Source organism: Canis lupus, chromosome 26 (assembly GCF_003254725.2).
Source record: "Canis lupus dingo isolate Sandy chromosome 26, ASM325472v2, whole genome shotgun sequence".
Taxonomy (NCBI): Eukaryota; Metazoa; Chordata; class Mammalia; order Carnivora; family Canidae; genus Canis; species Canis lupus.
In genome coordinates, this window is record NC_064268.1 from 9,639,392 (window position 1) to 9,653,186 (window position 13,795).

At 46.1% G+C, this 13,795-nt stretch overlaps 1 protein-coding gene and 1 long non-coding RNA gene across 4 annotated transcripts in view; one reads left to right on the plus strand and one right to left on the minus strand.

The window, feature by feature from the left end:
• Positions 1-442: 442 nt before the first annotated feature.
• LOC112676557 (uncharacterized) lies at positions 443-10,809 on the minus strand. The gene is made up of 3 exons (XR_003146588.3): positions 10,478-10,809; positions 8,022-8,088; positions 443-4,323 (listed from the first exon to the last, which is right to left on the minus strand). It is a non-coding gene; the product is annotated as an uncharacterized LOC112676557 (long non-coding RNA).
• Positions 10,810-10,903: 94 nt separating this feature from the next.
• ALDH2 (aldehyde dehydrogenase 2 family member) overlaps positions 10,904-13,795 on the plus strand; it is a 44,967-nt gene continuing 42,075 nt past the window's right edge. For 2 of the 3 annotated variants that reach the window (XM_049101813.1, XM_049101814.1), the window contains exon 1: positions 10,904-11,140. In XM_049101813.1, the coding sequence (XP_048957770.1) occupies positions 11,015-11,140 (126 nt within the window). In that variant the 5' untranslated portion in view covers positions 10,904-11,014. The remainder of the gene's footprint in view (positions 11,141-13,795) is intronic. The other variant, XM_025473984.3, reaches the window with a different exon arrangement.

A 13,795-nucleotide genomic window follows, 5' to 3' on the forward strand; every position in this document is an offset into this window, starting at 1 on the left:
CTCTCAGTGTCTCTCATGAATAAATAAAATCTTAAAAAGAAAAAAAAAAAGGAAGTGCCTGGGCTGGTGGAATGGCCTCTAAGGCTAACTTTGCTTATTAAGTATTGCAGCTACAGAGATGAAAATAGATAGGCCCTATGGTTCCCTCAGATCCTCTGCTGAAAAAGCTCTGGTAGGTACTGCTGGGCAGGTGGAGGTTTGGGTACTTTGGGAGCTTAGGGGACTCTTTTCAAGAGACACCTTTGAGCCACTGATGGATGACGAGAACAGGGAAGGGTGGTCCAGAAGGCTCTGGTGAGCAGCCCAGGAAGCCTGGGGTGAGAAGCAGAAATAACAGAGATGCCAGGTCATGTGGGGCCTCCAGGAACTTGGTCAGGAGTTGGTGTGGATTCTAAATGTAACAAAGTGGTGAGTTTAGAAAGTGGTGTGATAGGACTTGATGTGAGTTTTAAAAAGATCTTTATGCTCTCTAAAGTTCACCAGAATGAAGGAGGACTAAAGGAGGATTACAGTTGGCTTGAAGTTTCCTAACATTTCATACAGCTCTAAAAGAATCACCAGCGGGATCCCTGCGTGGCACAGCGGTTTAGCACCTGCCTTTGGCTCAGGGCGCGATCCTGGAGACGCGGGATCGAATCCCACGTCGGGCTCCCGGTGCCTGGAGCCTGCTTCTCCCTCTGCCTATGTGTCTGCCTCTCTCTCTCTCTCTGTGTGTGTGTGACTATCATAAATAAATTAAAAAATTAAAAAAATAATAAATAAAAAAATAAAAGAATCACCAGCAAAATTTAAAAAAAAGAAAGAAAGAAAGAGAAAAAAAAAGAAAAGGAAGTAGGGGCAAGGCCTTAAGAAGACATAGAGAAAAGGATCAAGAGAATATAGGAAATCTAAACTGGTCCTAATCTGATGTTTTTTCTACCTTCAACAAACAATTGGCATTTTAAGCCAAATGTAGTAATAAATGGGATGATGCTCTCAGCATTGTACTTCTCTGGAATCGGTGTCAGTTGTGGTTTCGGGTGCACCCTTGGGCATGAACAAGCTTGGTGTGGTAATGATCATGCCTGACCAGTTTTATTTGTGGAACACTAAATATCTTGCCACCTTACCTACATGGCTGGACCTGTCTTCTTCTTAGCTATGAGAAAGGGGACACCATGTGATCATAACAGCTAACAATTTTTCCTTCTCACAGCAATATTCTCTCCCAAAGCAACTGAACACACATCCCTCCATTCCTCTCTTGACAAGCATTGAGGGGTGGATTCCTGTAGGGTTGAACTCTCCCCAGTGATCCCGTGACAGTCAAGCATCCTCAGGATTCCCTCAGGAGTGATCACTCTGATGGGGGTTTTCAGCCCTTCCCATTCTCTTTGCTCCTCATTCTCCCGGCAGCAACTTGTGGGCATGGCATCTGCAAGCCTCCAGTGCTCCCACAAGCCCTGATTTCAGATACTTCCAGAATAATCCTCACTTGGCTGGGGCTCCCTCACTTTGCTGGAAATGATCTCAAAGAACAGGCTCCGTACTCTCACCACATATCCCCCATCTCAGGGTCTTCATTGGTGGCTCAGAGATCCCCTGCCTGTCACCCCCACCCCCAGGGCTGCAGAGCTCCCCAAGGAGAAGGTGGGCATGCCAGACTGTTGCAGCTTGCCCCTCTACAGTCATAGTGAAACTCTGTGGAAGCCCAGAAGGGAAGCAATGGCTGAACATCTCTGACACATCTTAGTTGGTGTTTATACTGCCCTCTGTGCTGCCACATGGCTACAGACTTGTACCCTCTGTCAACTTTGCTAATGGGTGTGGCATCAGAGCACACAAATGAAGGATTCTCAGACTATGGCAACCCGAGGTCCGAATCTGTGACCATCTGTCAAAGAAGTACTATGGGAGCAGCATTTCTTTTAACTAGGATGGCCGAGTAGAGAAATGGCTTCTGGGAATTCTGTATCATATCAGCACTAGATAGCACAGAGTAAAGAGTTGTCAAAGATAAAGGCAGACGCTAATTACAGTGGGATAGACATTAATCAATAAGGTACTGTTGTGATAGGGAAGAGGATCCAGCATACACTGACCTCAACTTCCATTTTTATAGTGGGCATTTTCAAGGGAAGAGGGGGTGGGTGCTGGCAGTTGTACAGGGAATTTCCTGTGGATCTATGAGAAGCAGGAAGTGGGGGCTAGTCCACGTGAAACCCATTTGAGTTCTGCTAAGTGGTACTTGCTTACTGAAGTTGGGCCCGAGCCTCCCAGAGACTGGGGAGACAAAAGCCTTCTCTTGGGGTGTTGGCTGGAGTGGAGTACCTTCCTGTGGGCAGCCTTAAATTTTCTCAGGCAGCACTTTCTGGGGGCTGAGGTCATTTTAGGGATGCAGCCTTGAGTTGCTAGAAACTATGTTGGTGTTTGTTCAAGTCTTTTGATGTGGTGGTGTGGGGGTGGAGGGTAGGCTAAAAAATCTTTTGTGCTGAGAGTCTGCAGTTTTACAGGCCAAGTTTAAGGGCTACTCAAGAAGGAAGCTCAGAGAAGCCTAGGTAGAGTCTGGTTAAAGAGAGAGTCTTTATCAGCTATGGATCTGGATTCAAATGGGCCTGGTTTTGAATCCTGGCCCTGTGACAGACCAGCTGGACAACATTGGAAAGCCATTTTTCATCTGGTAGAGTTGGTTTCCTCATTTGAGAAATGGAGAGCACAGCACTTCCCCTCCAAGACAGTTTGGGGATTAGATGAGATGATGCTCAGCTTGTAAGAAGCTCGCTGGGCATGTGCATGTTTTGTATGTGATGGAGGCTAAAGAGGAGGCTGTGCTTTAGTTGAGATTTGGGTCTGTGGGAGCTCCAGGGTTAAGGCCCAGCTGGGACCAGCTAGGACTATAACATTTCTCAGACTATAATGTCCAAAGGAATCACCTGAGGACCTGCTTCAAATGCAGAGTGTAATTCAGAAAGTCTGGCGTTGCTATTTGTTTGGGGACCTCATCTGGAGAAGCAAGGATGAGGCATATGACTAGACTCCCCTGGGAGTGAGGTTGTACCACCTGGATAGAATAATAGCCACTAGGTATTTAGTACAGCCTAGGTGCAAGAATATTACACCTTGAGCCCTTAGAATAATTAGCCACTACTTTTTCTCTGCCCATTTTGGAGGTGAGAAAACTGAAGTTCAAAGAGACTTGCTTAAGGTCACTGAACTTGAACCTAAAATCAGGGACGGCAGAGCTCTTTCTACTCTGAGGCATGGATTTTTATGATCTCTGTAGGGCTTTTTTATGATCTCTGTAGGGCTTCCTGAGAGGTGCTGGCTGCCTCACCTGGAAAAGGAGAAGGAGGAAAAGGAAGCCCCATCTAGTTAAGGGGAGCATGTCCTGCCATAAAGAAAGTATGTGAATTTCTCCCAATGTTTCTACTCTCGAAGCTGGGTAATCTTGGGAATATCTCAGACCGCTTTTGGGGCGCAGCCAGCATGGCATGGAGAGGTCTGCTCTGTCAGCCTGGTGGCATGTGTGGGGTGCCGGGCAGCTGTGTGCCACAAGTTTCTGTGTATGTGCAGATAAGGAGGGCAGCGTGGGCCTAGGGCTATACTACATCTTTCTCCTGCTCCTAAGGCAGGATATCTTCCTGTTTAAATGTTGCTTTGGGATCACCTGGGCGGCTCATCAGTTGAGCATCTGACTCTTGATTTCAGCTCAGGTCCTGAGATTGAGCCCCATATCAAGCTCTGCATTTAATGATGGGGAGTCTGCTTGGGATTCTCTCGCTTTCTCTGCCCCTCCCCCTCTGCTCTAAATAAATAAATAAATATTTAAAATTAAAAAATTAAAGCACCTCACATCTATTGTTTGGGCAGGGGGGAAGCTTCCATTAGATAGAGTCAGTGTTCCAGAAACAGATACTAACTAACCAAATAGCTAAAATCTCACCTCTCTGCGACTCCAAAGGATACCTCAGTTACCACCTGTTACAGAAAGAAGGTGGAACTAGATTATTTTCAACCTGAAAACACACAATTGGGCTCCAACCATGAAATGTGGTGAAGTATTGCAAAGCTCAGAGTTTGTATTGTCTCAGCAACTGAAATGACTCTTCCTGAATCTGGTGCTTCTCCCAGAGATCGCAGCACAGTGGGAACACAACACGGACACACTCACGTCCAAGGGTTCACATCTCTCCTGGCTGCATCATGCTAGAAAGAAATTTCATTTTGCTTGCTTACTTCTTCTCCCTGCTTTATGCTTCTGCCTTCAAGGAGACTTTGATTTTGTCAGCTCATTTCCTGGCACAGTCCACAAAGTGCAATGGGGAGCAAGAGAGAAAGATGGATCTAAAGAAAATGAGAATTAAAAAAAAAATCAGATCAAAGCCTTAAGAGCAAGAAAATGAATTAAAAGAAAGAAGAGATAAAAGGCCAGCACATGCTGTCAGGGAGAAATCTAGGTGGAGAGTTCAATTTTAGTTAATGCTTTGGACAGCCTGAATCACACAGAGCCGTAAGTATTTTAAGGTTTCAGCATATCCAGTTGATTTTAGTCGCAGCGTTTGGATGACTTTGAATTAAAGATTGTGTGAAAGCAGCTGATGAAGGCTAACGTGGTCGTGGAAGACTTCTCTGGAAGATGGGATTTGGTCAGAATCTTGATAGGTAAAATTTCCTTAAACAGAGGGTAGGATGGACATGGGGAAGACGGGCCCCCAAAACTAAGACCTGCTGGTGGGAGCTGGTGAGCATCACGGATGGACAAACTAAGGTAAATAAATCTGTGAGCCAAAGTGCATGCTGCACCGCAACACACAACCATGCACCCATGCACTGGTCCCCTGGCAGGGACCCAGGCCCAGGCACGTTGCGGCCCACAACATATATGAATGTCTGTAAGCTAACGAATTTCCTCCTCCTTTCCCCACAACCAAATTTACAGCTTTCCCTTCTTGGCAAACAGCACAGGGTAGAAACCCAGCACCATCTTCTGCTCCTCTTTTGCTTTGATCTCAGGCAGCAGCCCATCAATTCTACCTCAACATGCTCCCTCCCCTCCATCCCCACTGTTTTTTTTTTTAAGATTTTATTTATTTATGAGCGGGAGGGGGCGGGGCGCGGGCAGAGACACAGGCCGAGGGAGAAGCAGGCTCCATGCAGGGAGCCTGATATAGGACTCGATCCTGGGTCTCCAGGATCACACCCTGGGCTGCAGGCGGCGCAAAACCGCTGTGCCACCGGGGCTGCCCAGCCCCACTGCTTTTAAAGAGGCCCTTGTCATCTCTCATGTCAGCTCTCATGTCATCTCTCTGCCATGGGCCTGTCTCCTCTCTACAACCAATTTTCTATGTCATCTCTAGAGGATCCCTCAAAGCACATTTGCAAACTTGTCACCTCCAGGCTTAAATATCTTGGTTAAGAGAAATTATAAAAATGATACTACAAATGATAGTACAAGACTTACAAGAAAAGCACAGTGATCAAAACAGCAACCTACTGGGATATAAAGAGACAGATCCAGGAAACAATATAGTTCAGGAATATTCAACTACTTAACGGCACTTAGTATACAAAAAGATGGCTTTTCATAACGGTGTGGGGGGGATTATTGAATAATTGTGTTAGATATACTGAGAAACTTAAAAAAAAAGAAAGAGGGGCACTTGGGTGGCTCACTCAGTTGAGCATCTGCCTTAGGCTCAGGTCATGATTCCAGGGTCCTGAGATAAAGCCCCACATTGGGCTCCCTACTCATCAGGGAGCCTCTGTCTGTCTCCTTCTATCCCTCTGCCACTCTCCCTGCTTGTGCTGTCAAATAAATGAATAAAATCTTTAAAAAGAAAAAAAATTGGATCTCTAAATATTTCCTTCCTATCAAAATTAATAAAAGAATCACATTTTAGAGTGTAAAATACTTCAAAAGCACCAGCAGCAAAAGCAAAAATTATTAATGAGGCTACATCAACCTGAAAAGCTTCTACCCTGTGAAAGAATCAACAAAAGTAAGAGGAATAGAAAGAGAGAAAATATTTGCAAATGATGTATCTGATAAGGGGTTAATATCCAAAATATATGAAGAACTTGCACAATTCAATGGCAAAAAAATAAGCAAAAAATCCCTATCTTATTAAAAACATAGAGGAATTGAACAAACATATTCCCAAAGAAGACACATGAATGGCCATCAGGTACAGGGAAAGATGTTCAACATCACTCATCATCAGGGATATGCAATTCGAAACCACAGTGAGGCATTATCTCACACCTGTTAGAATGGCTATCATCAAAAAGACAAGATAGTAAGTGTTGGTGGGTACATGGAGAAAGGGAATCCTTGTGCACTGTTGGTGGGAATGTATGTTGGTGCAACTACTATGGAAAACAGTGTGAAGTTTCCTAAAAAAATTAAAAATAGAACTATCATGGGGCACCTGGGTGGCTCAGGTGGTTAAGCATCTGACTCTTGATTTTGGCTCAGGTCATGATCTCAGGGTCATGGGATCCAATCCTGCGTAGGGCTCAGAGCTCAGCAGGGAGACAGCTTGCAACTCTCTCTCTCTCCCCATCCCTCCTGCATGCACTTGCTGTCCGAAATAAACAAATAAATCTAAACAAAACAAAACTACCATATGGTCCAACAATGCCACTTCTGAGTATATATCCAAAGGAAATGAAAACACGATTTTGAAGAGATATCTGCACTTTCATATTCACTGCAGCATTATTCACAACAGCTGAGATATGGAAACAATCTAAGTGTCCAGCAATTGATGAATGGAAAAAGAAAATGTATATGAATACAATGGAATATGATTCAGCCATGAGAAAGAAAGAAACCCTGCCATTTGCAACATGAATGAAACTTCAGGGCGTTATGTTAAGTGAGGTAAGTCAAACAAAAAAGATAAATGCTGGATGATCTCTATTACATTTGGAATCTAAAAAAGCCAAACTGACAAAAAGGTGGTTACCTGGGGCTAGGTGATGAAGGAAATGGTAAAATGTCGGTCAAGGGTACAAACTTCTGGTTATAAGATGAATAAGTTTTGGGGATCTGTACAGCATGGTGATTACAATGACTAGTATTGTTTTTATATATTTATATACTTGAAAGTTGCTAGAAGAGTGTATCTTAAATTTTTAAAAAAGATTTTATTTATTTATTTGACAGAGAGAGAGCACATACCTACGTACCTACGTACACAAGCAGCAGGCAGAGGGAGAGGGAGAAGCAGACCCCCCACTGAACAGAGAGACTAATGCAAGCTTCCATCCCAGGACCCCAGGATCATGACCTGAGCCAAAAGCAGATGCTTAACTGACTGACAACCCAGGTTCCCCTTAAATGTTCTTATCATACACAAAAAAAACAGTAATTATGTACCACGATGGCAGTGTTAGCTAATGCTATGGTGGCAATCATTTTGCAATATATGAGGGAATCCAACTGTGAACTTACACAACTTTGTCAGTTATATCTCCATAAAGTTGAAAAACAAGTAACAGAGGCTATGCTCTGTCTGCTGCTCCCCATGCTTTTGCTTGCTCTCTCAAATAAATAAATAAATAAATAAATAAAATGTTAAAGGGAAAAATAACAGAAAAAATATAGGAGACATTTAAAAAATAATCTGAGTGGAAGAGGCTTTCTAGGCATGACATAAAAGCCACAGATATAAAAGAAAACACTGGATGAGGTGCCTGGCTAGCTCAGTCAGAAGACCATGCAACTCTTGATCTTGGGTTCATGAGTTTGAGCCTGACAATGGGTGTGGACATTACTTAAATAAATAAGTAAACTTAAAATAGAGAAAAGAAAACACTGGAAAAGAAACCCCCCCCCCCGCCCCAAACAACAATAAAAACCTTAAGACAAAACCAAAACCAAAAAAAAAAAAAAAAGGGCATAAACTAGGTAAAGATCAATGATGATTGATAGAAAATATTTGCACCATATAATGTTAATTGCACTGATATATATAAAGCATTTACAAATCAGTTTTAAAGAAACCAACAAGAATCCAATGGAAAAATGAACAAGGTACCGGAACAGTTAGTTTGTAGAAGAGGAAGGACACATGACTTCATATGGAAAAATGTTCAAGCTCACTCCTGAAAAGAGAAATGCAAATTAATATGGTGAAATGGTATTTTTCACCTATCTGATTAATAAAGCTTTAAAAAACCTGATAAGGGGCACCTAGGTGGCTCAGTGATTGAGCATCTGCCTTCAGCTTGTCATGATCCCCCCAGGGTCCTGGGATTGAGTCCCACATCAGGCTCCCTGCAGGGAGCCTGCTTCTCCCTCTGCCTATGTCTCTGCCTCTCTCTCTGTGCCTCTCATGAATAAACAAATAAAATCTTTTTTAAAAATCTTAAAAATAAATAAATAAATAAATAAATAAATAAATAAATAAATAAATAAAATAACTTGACAGGGACACCTGGGTGGCTCAGCAGTTGAGCCCCTGCCTTCGGTCCAGGGGGTGATCCTGGAGTCCCAGGATCAAGTCCCACATTGGGCTCCCTGCATGGAGGCTGCTTTTCTCTCTGCCTATGTCTCTGCCTCTGTGTGTGCGTGTGTGTGTCTCTCATGAATATATAAATAAAATCTTTAAAAAAATTTTTTTAATTAAAAACCTGATAAATTGTATTTCGAAGATGTGAGGAAACTCATATAAGATGGCGGGGTAGTTGTAAATTAATCAAACTTCTATGGAGGGTAATACAGCCATATCTACAGTTAACCTTTGAACAACCAGAGGTTGGGGCACTGACCCTCCCATGCAGTTGAAAATCTACATGCAACTTTTGACTCCCCCAAAACTTAACTAGCCTATTGTTGAGGAGAAGACTTCTGATAACATCAAGTTAATTAACATATTTTATATATGTATTGTGTTCCCCATTTGTACAATAAAATAGGCTAGAGAAATGAAAATGTTAAGAAAATCATAAGGAAAAGAAAATATATTTATAGTACTCTAAAAAACTTGCACGTGTATGGACCTGCATAGTTCAAACCCCTTGTTCCAGAGCCAACGTACAAATAAAATTGTTAATACCCTTTGATTTTAGCAGCTCCGTTTCTATGAATTTCCCACGTAAGTCAAGGATATGTATTTTGGCATTGTTTATAATGGCAAAAGGTTGGAAATAGCCCAAAAGTCCACCCATAGGAAATTCATTAAATAAAAATGGCACATGAATCCCATGGAATTCCCTGTAAGTATTAAAGAGAAAAGGGACACTTTCATTGTGTGCTGGTGCAGAACCATCTTCCACACACATCATTAAGTGAAAAAAGCAAGATGTCTTGGGGAAGAGGAAATGAGTGCTGCATTCAGAAAAAAGGGCAGTTCACTTTACAGTTGACTATCTGCAGCTGATTTCCAAACCTATTGCCCCTTCTTCCTGGTCACACAGTTCATTTTCCAAACTCCCTTATATGGAAGAATGGCCAAATGACTGAAGAGCCAATGAAACAGGCTCAGCCATAAAAACATCCCGTGTGCCATCTTTAATGCTTTTTTCTACTCTGGTTGTCTGAAGTGACTCTGAGCTCCAGGGTGACTTTGGGAATCAGGTATTAACATCATAGTCATACAAGGAGAAGAGCCTGGTTCCCTGAGCTCCTGCCTGGAGAGAACATCTGGGTGACACACAACATGAACAGGGACTTTATTGTAGATCACTGGAATTTTGTGACATATCTGTTATAGCAGCTCTGTTCATTATTGTGTTATCCTTTTGATATCGCAATAGCTCTTCAGACACACACACACACACACACACACACACACACACACCACTCTGTGCGTCTCCTTCAGACCTTAGATCAACACCTTTGCCTGGTACTTGATACTTGGTATTTGATATCTCTGGCATTGGTCGACCTCTTCAGCCCAGGTTCCAGGAGCTGGAGCCTCAATAGCAACCTACAGACTTGCTGCCTAGATCCCTTTCCTCTGCTTCCTTTTTGTCAAAACATAGCCCAGATCTTCCTGCCGGGTCTCTTAACCTTATTAGACTTTCACTGATACTATCTGGTTGAAATGCACACATTTGACCCTGTATCCGGTCCCCCTTCCTAGAGAACCTGCTCTGCTTCCTCCCTGCTTCCCCAGCGCCCAGCTCCAGGATGTTCCAGGAATTAAACAGTTTGCAAGATCCTTGCCCCCACCCGTGCTCTCTTGTGGTCCATTGTCTATACCAGGGGAAACCGGTGAGGGGGCCCCTGAGTGGCTCAGTGGGTTAGGTGTCTGCCTTGTGCTCAGGTCGTGATCCTGGGGTCCTGGGATCGGCTGGGTCGGGCTCCCTGTTCAGTGAGGAGCCTGCTTCTCTTTCCCTCTCTCCCACCCCCCCTCCCCTCCCGGTTCATGCTCTCTCTGTCTCAAATAAATAAGTAAATAAATAATAAAAAACACATTTTTTAAAAAAGAGAGAAACCGGTGAGTTTAAGATGCCAGTCAAGCAGGTCATCCTTCTGTGAACTCCTCACCGACGCGTAAGATCTTCTGAAGACACTTCGGGGCTCACGTGTCACTTCCTGACCCAGGGATTTAAAAGCTGCGCTCTCTGCTCCAACCGTGTCTTCGACCCTTTCGTCCTTCAGTTCGTTTCCCCTTTCCCAAATCCCCTCGCGTCTGGTTTGAGGCCGGCCTCTCCCACGGGAGTGTCAGCCCCAGGAGGTCGGGCCCGGGATGCTCCGGGTCAGGCCTGTCCACGTCAGGGCTCGGGCACACAGGAGAGGTCCCAAGCACGCCGAGTTCGTGGGGCCGGGTCCACACTGTGCGCGCCGCGGGAAGCGGGTGGCGCCGGGGGGGGGTGGGGTGGGGGTAGGGGTGGGGGCCGGGCCGCGGACTCGGGGCGGGGGCGGGGGCGGGGGAGGGGGCGGGCACGGCGTCCGCGCCTGCCCATTGGCCGCCGCGCGCGGGCGGGGGAGGTCGCGGGCGCGGTGACCGGGTCCCGCAGCGCCCGCGGGCCGCCCAGCACTCGGCGCCGTCGCTCCGTCCCGCAGGCCCGCTCCCGCCGCAGCATGTTGCGCGCCGCCGCGCTCGCTGCCGCCGGCCTCCGGCCCCGCCTGGGCCGCCGCCTCCTGTCGGCCGCCTCCTCCCAGGCCGTGCCGGCCCCCAACCAGCAGCCCGAGGTCTTCTACAACCAGGTGAGGCCGCCGGCCGCGGGGCTTTGTTCTGTCGGGAGAGGGAGCCCGCCCGGGAAGGCCCGGGCCTCCTCGGGGCCCCGTACGCAGCGGGGCTGGAGCGCTTTGCTGCGCTGCGGCTTCCCGCACACCTCCGCGCCCTGCCCGCGGGCCTCCTGGCACCTTCGCCGCGGCGGACGGCCCCTGTTCCGTTCTCCACTGTGACTGCGGCCGCTTGTTCGTTTCCCTGCTCCCGCCGAGCGTGTTCTGCCCCGTCAGCAGCCCCTCAGTCGCCGCGGTGTCTGCACAGGGCTTTCACCATCACCCACCCAGACGACCTTTCCATCAAAGTCCCCTCTTAGCAGGAGCTTTTCCGTCTTTTCCTTGGTCATCTCTTAGCCCTTAATTCTTGCCCGTGTCCAAGAAGTCCAAATGGAAAAACAAGAAAGGGAGGGGGCCGCCTCCGCCAAGGTTCACCCCTTGGCCACGGAAAAGGTCAGGCCCCTGGGCCGGGAGCACACACGCTCACTGCTGGGAATCGGGAAAGGGTGCGGGACCTTCGCCTCTGGGGCGCAATCCCCAAGTAGTGTCCGCGCCTTCCAAGGAGCTGGTTTTCTTCCAGCAAACCGGGGAGGGGCTTTCCAGGATAACACCGCTTCCCAGAAGCCAGTTTCTTGCTTAAGCAGAAATTCTTGCTATTCTTGCCTCGGAATATTTTCTCTTTTGATCTTTGAGTTTGGGTAAAGTGCTGGAATTCACAGAGAAGGAAATCGATGTGAAGACTTCGTTTTTGTATGTGCAACAAGCTACCCTTCTGTGAGCTTCAGTTTCTTCTTTTGTAAAGTGGGAAGTGGGTCAGAGGGTGAGCACTTACAGTAATAACAGCTCCTTTTCTCTGTGCACCTGGCATGGTTCTGTTTTGCCATTTAATCCTTACAACAGCCCAGTGAGGTGGGCACTGTGATCATCTCCATCTTATAGATGAACAGAGTGACGGAGAGGTTTCGTGAGTTGCCCAAAGATTGAAGCCAGTGGCAAAGTTGGGGTTCACATCTAGGCTCCCAAAAGAAAGCCTCTAACCAGAATATTCTGTGCTACAATCGATGTACCTCTGGGTTGGAATAGAGGGGTCAGTGCTGATTCAGGATGCCATAGAGCCAATCCTGGGTGGATTTTTTCAAGTGGACCTGCTCCTTTGGCCCAGAGCTGAGCTGCAAATCTGCATACAGGTAGTGGGTAAAGGCATACCTGTGTAATTGTAAGGAGTGTTACAAATAGTCATTTGCGAGGGAATAAAAACAAGAGATAAAATTCCCTTTATGGAACACAAGCCCCAAATGCAGCAGCTGTTGTTCTTTTGGTAGGCTGCTTAATGAGAAGTTCATGCTCGGGAGACTTGAACATCAGAAAGATTATGCAGAGATATCCTTAAGGGAAAGATGCCAGCACCCCAGGCCTTTTGTGGACACAAGATTGAATTAAGATCTTCCTCCTCTGGGCAGCCTGGCTGGCTCAGCGGTTTGGTGCCGCCTTCAGCCCTGGGTGTGATCCCGGAGACCCGGGATCAAGTCCCACGTCGGGCTCCCTCCATGGAGCCTGCTTCTCCCTCTGCCTATGTCTCTGCCTCTCTCTCTCTCTCTCTCTCTCTCTCTCCTGAATAAATAAATAAAATCCTAAAAAAAAAAAAGATCTTCCTCCTGTGTGGTCACATGGAAATGAGGAAATGGCATCCCAACGTACATGCACAGGGATCTTGCAGATAGCATGAGCCTTGCTGTCCTTAGTCTGGGGATGTGAAGTTGGGGGAGAGGAGTGCAATCTCCCTGCAGCTCCTTGCATCAAGTTTTTTGAGATTATAAAAGTAATAATTGCTTGCTGTAAAAATACAGAGTACTGTAAAACTTCCCACACCCCCCCACTGCACTGCCACTGTTAACAGGTTGGTCTGTGATCTTGCTTTTTCTTTGTGTGTGTGTGTTCATGCCTGTGAGCAAACATGCACCAGATTTTTTTTCTTTTTTTTTAAATAAATGAGATATTAGCACTTACTGTTCTGGAGCACTGTCTCATTGAACAATGTATCTGAGTTATCTTTCTCAGTTAGTACATTGATATCTTTTTTATTCTTCCCAAGGTTGCAATGCATCACACCATGTTGAAACTGGCTCTTCTTAAAATTCTTGGGCTGTTTTCAGAGTTGCATTGTTGCTAATGCTGCTGGCAAGCATGCCAAAACCTACTCTGAATATTTTTGAGTCTCTAGGAGCCAGGGGCTCTAGGTACAAACTACATCATACTCCTGGACATTTCCTGAGGTGTTACTGGGTCCTTGAAGTTTAATGAACTGTTCTAGAGTTGAGCTTCCCAAGAAGGAGTTCTTCCATCCGGCTTTGAAGTTGCTTCTGCGGGGTAGGTTTTCTTGCCAAAGGCATTTGGAGGGGTATTTGGGCTTTTGAGGGAATGTCACAGTTCAGGCTTGTTGGGTCTCACCTGGATGGGTGGGAGTGGTACAGGTGGCAAGTCTTCTCTTTCCCACCTCCTTCTCTCAATCCAAAAGAGGTAGAGGGAGGTGGTTTGGTCCACCTTCCTAGGGTCCTCTTGCCTTTACTTGTCTTGGGTGAGGGCGCAGAGTGGGGTAAACTTATTGATTGGAAGATTTGGGACACTCTCTCCTTCCCC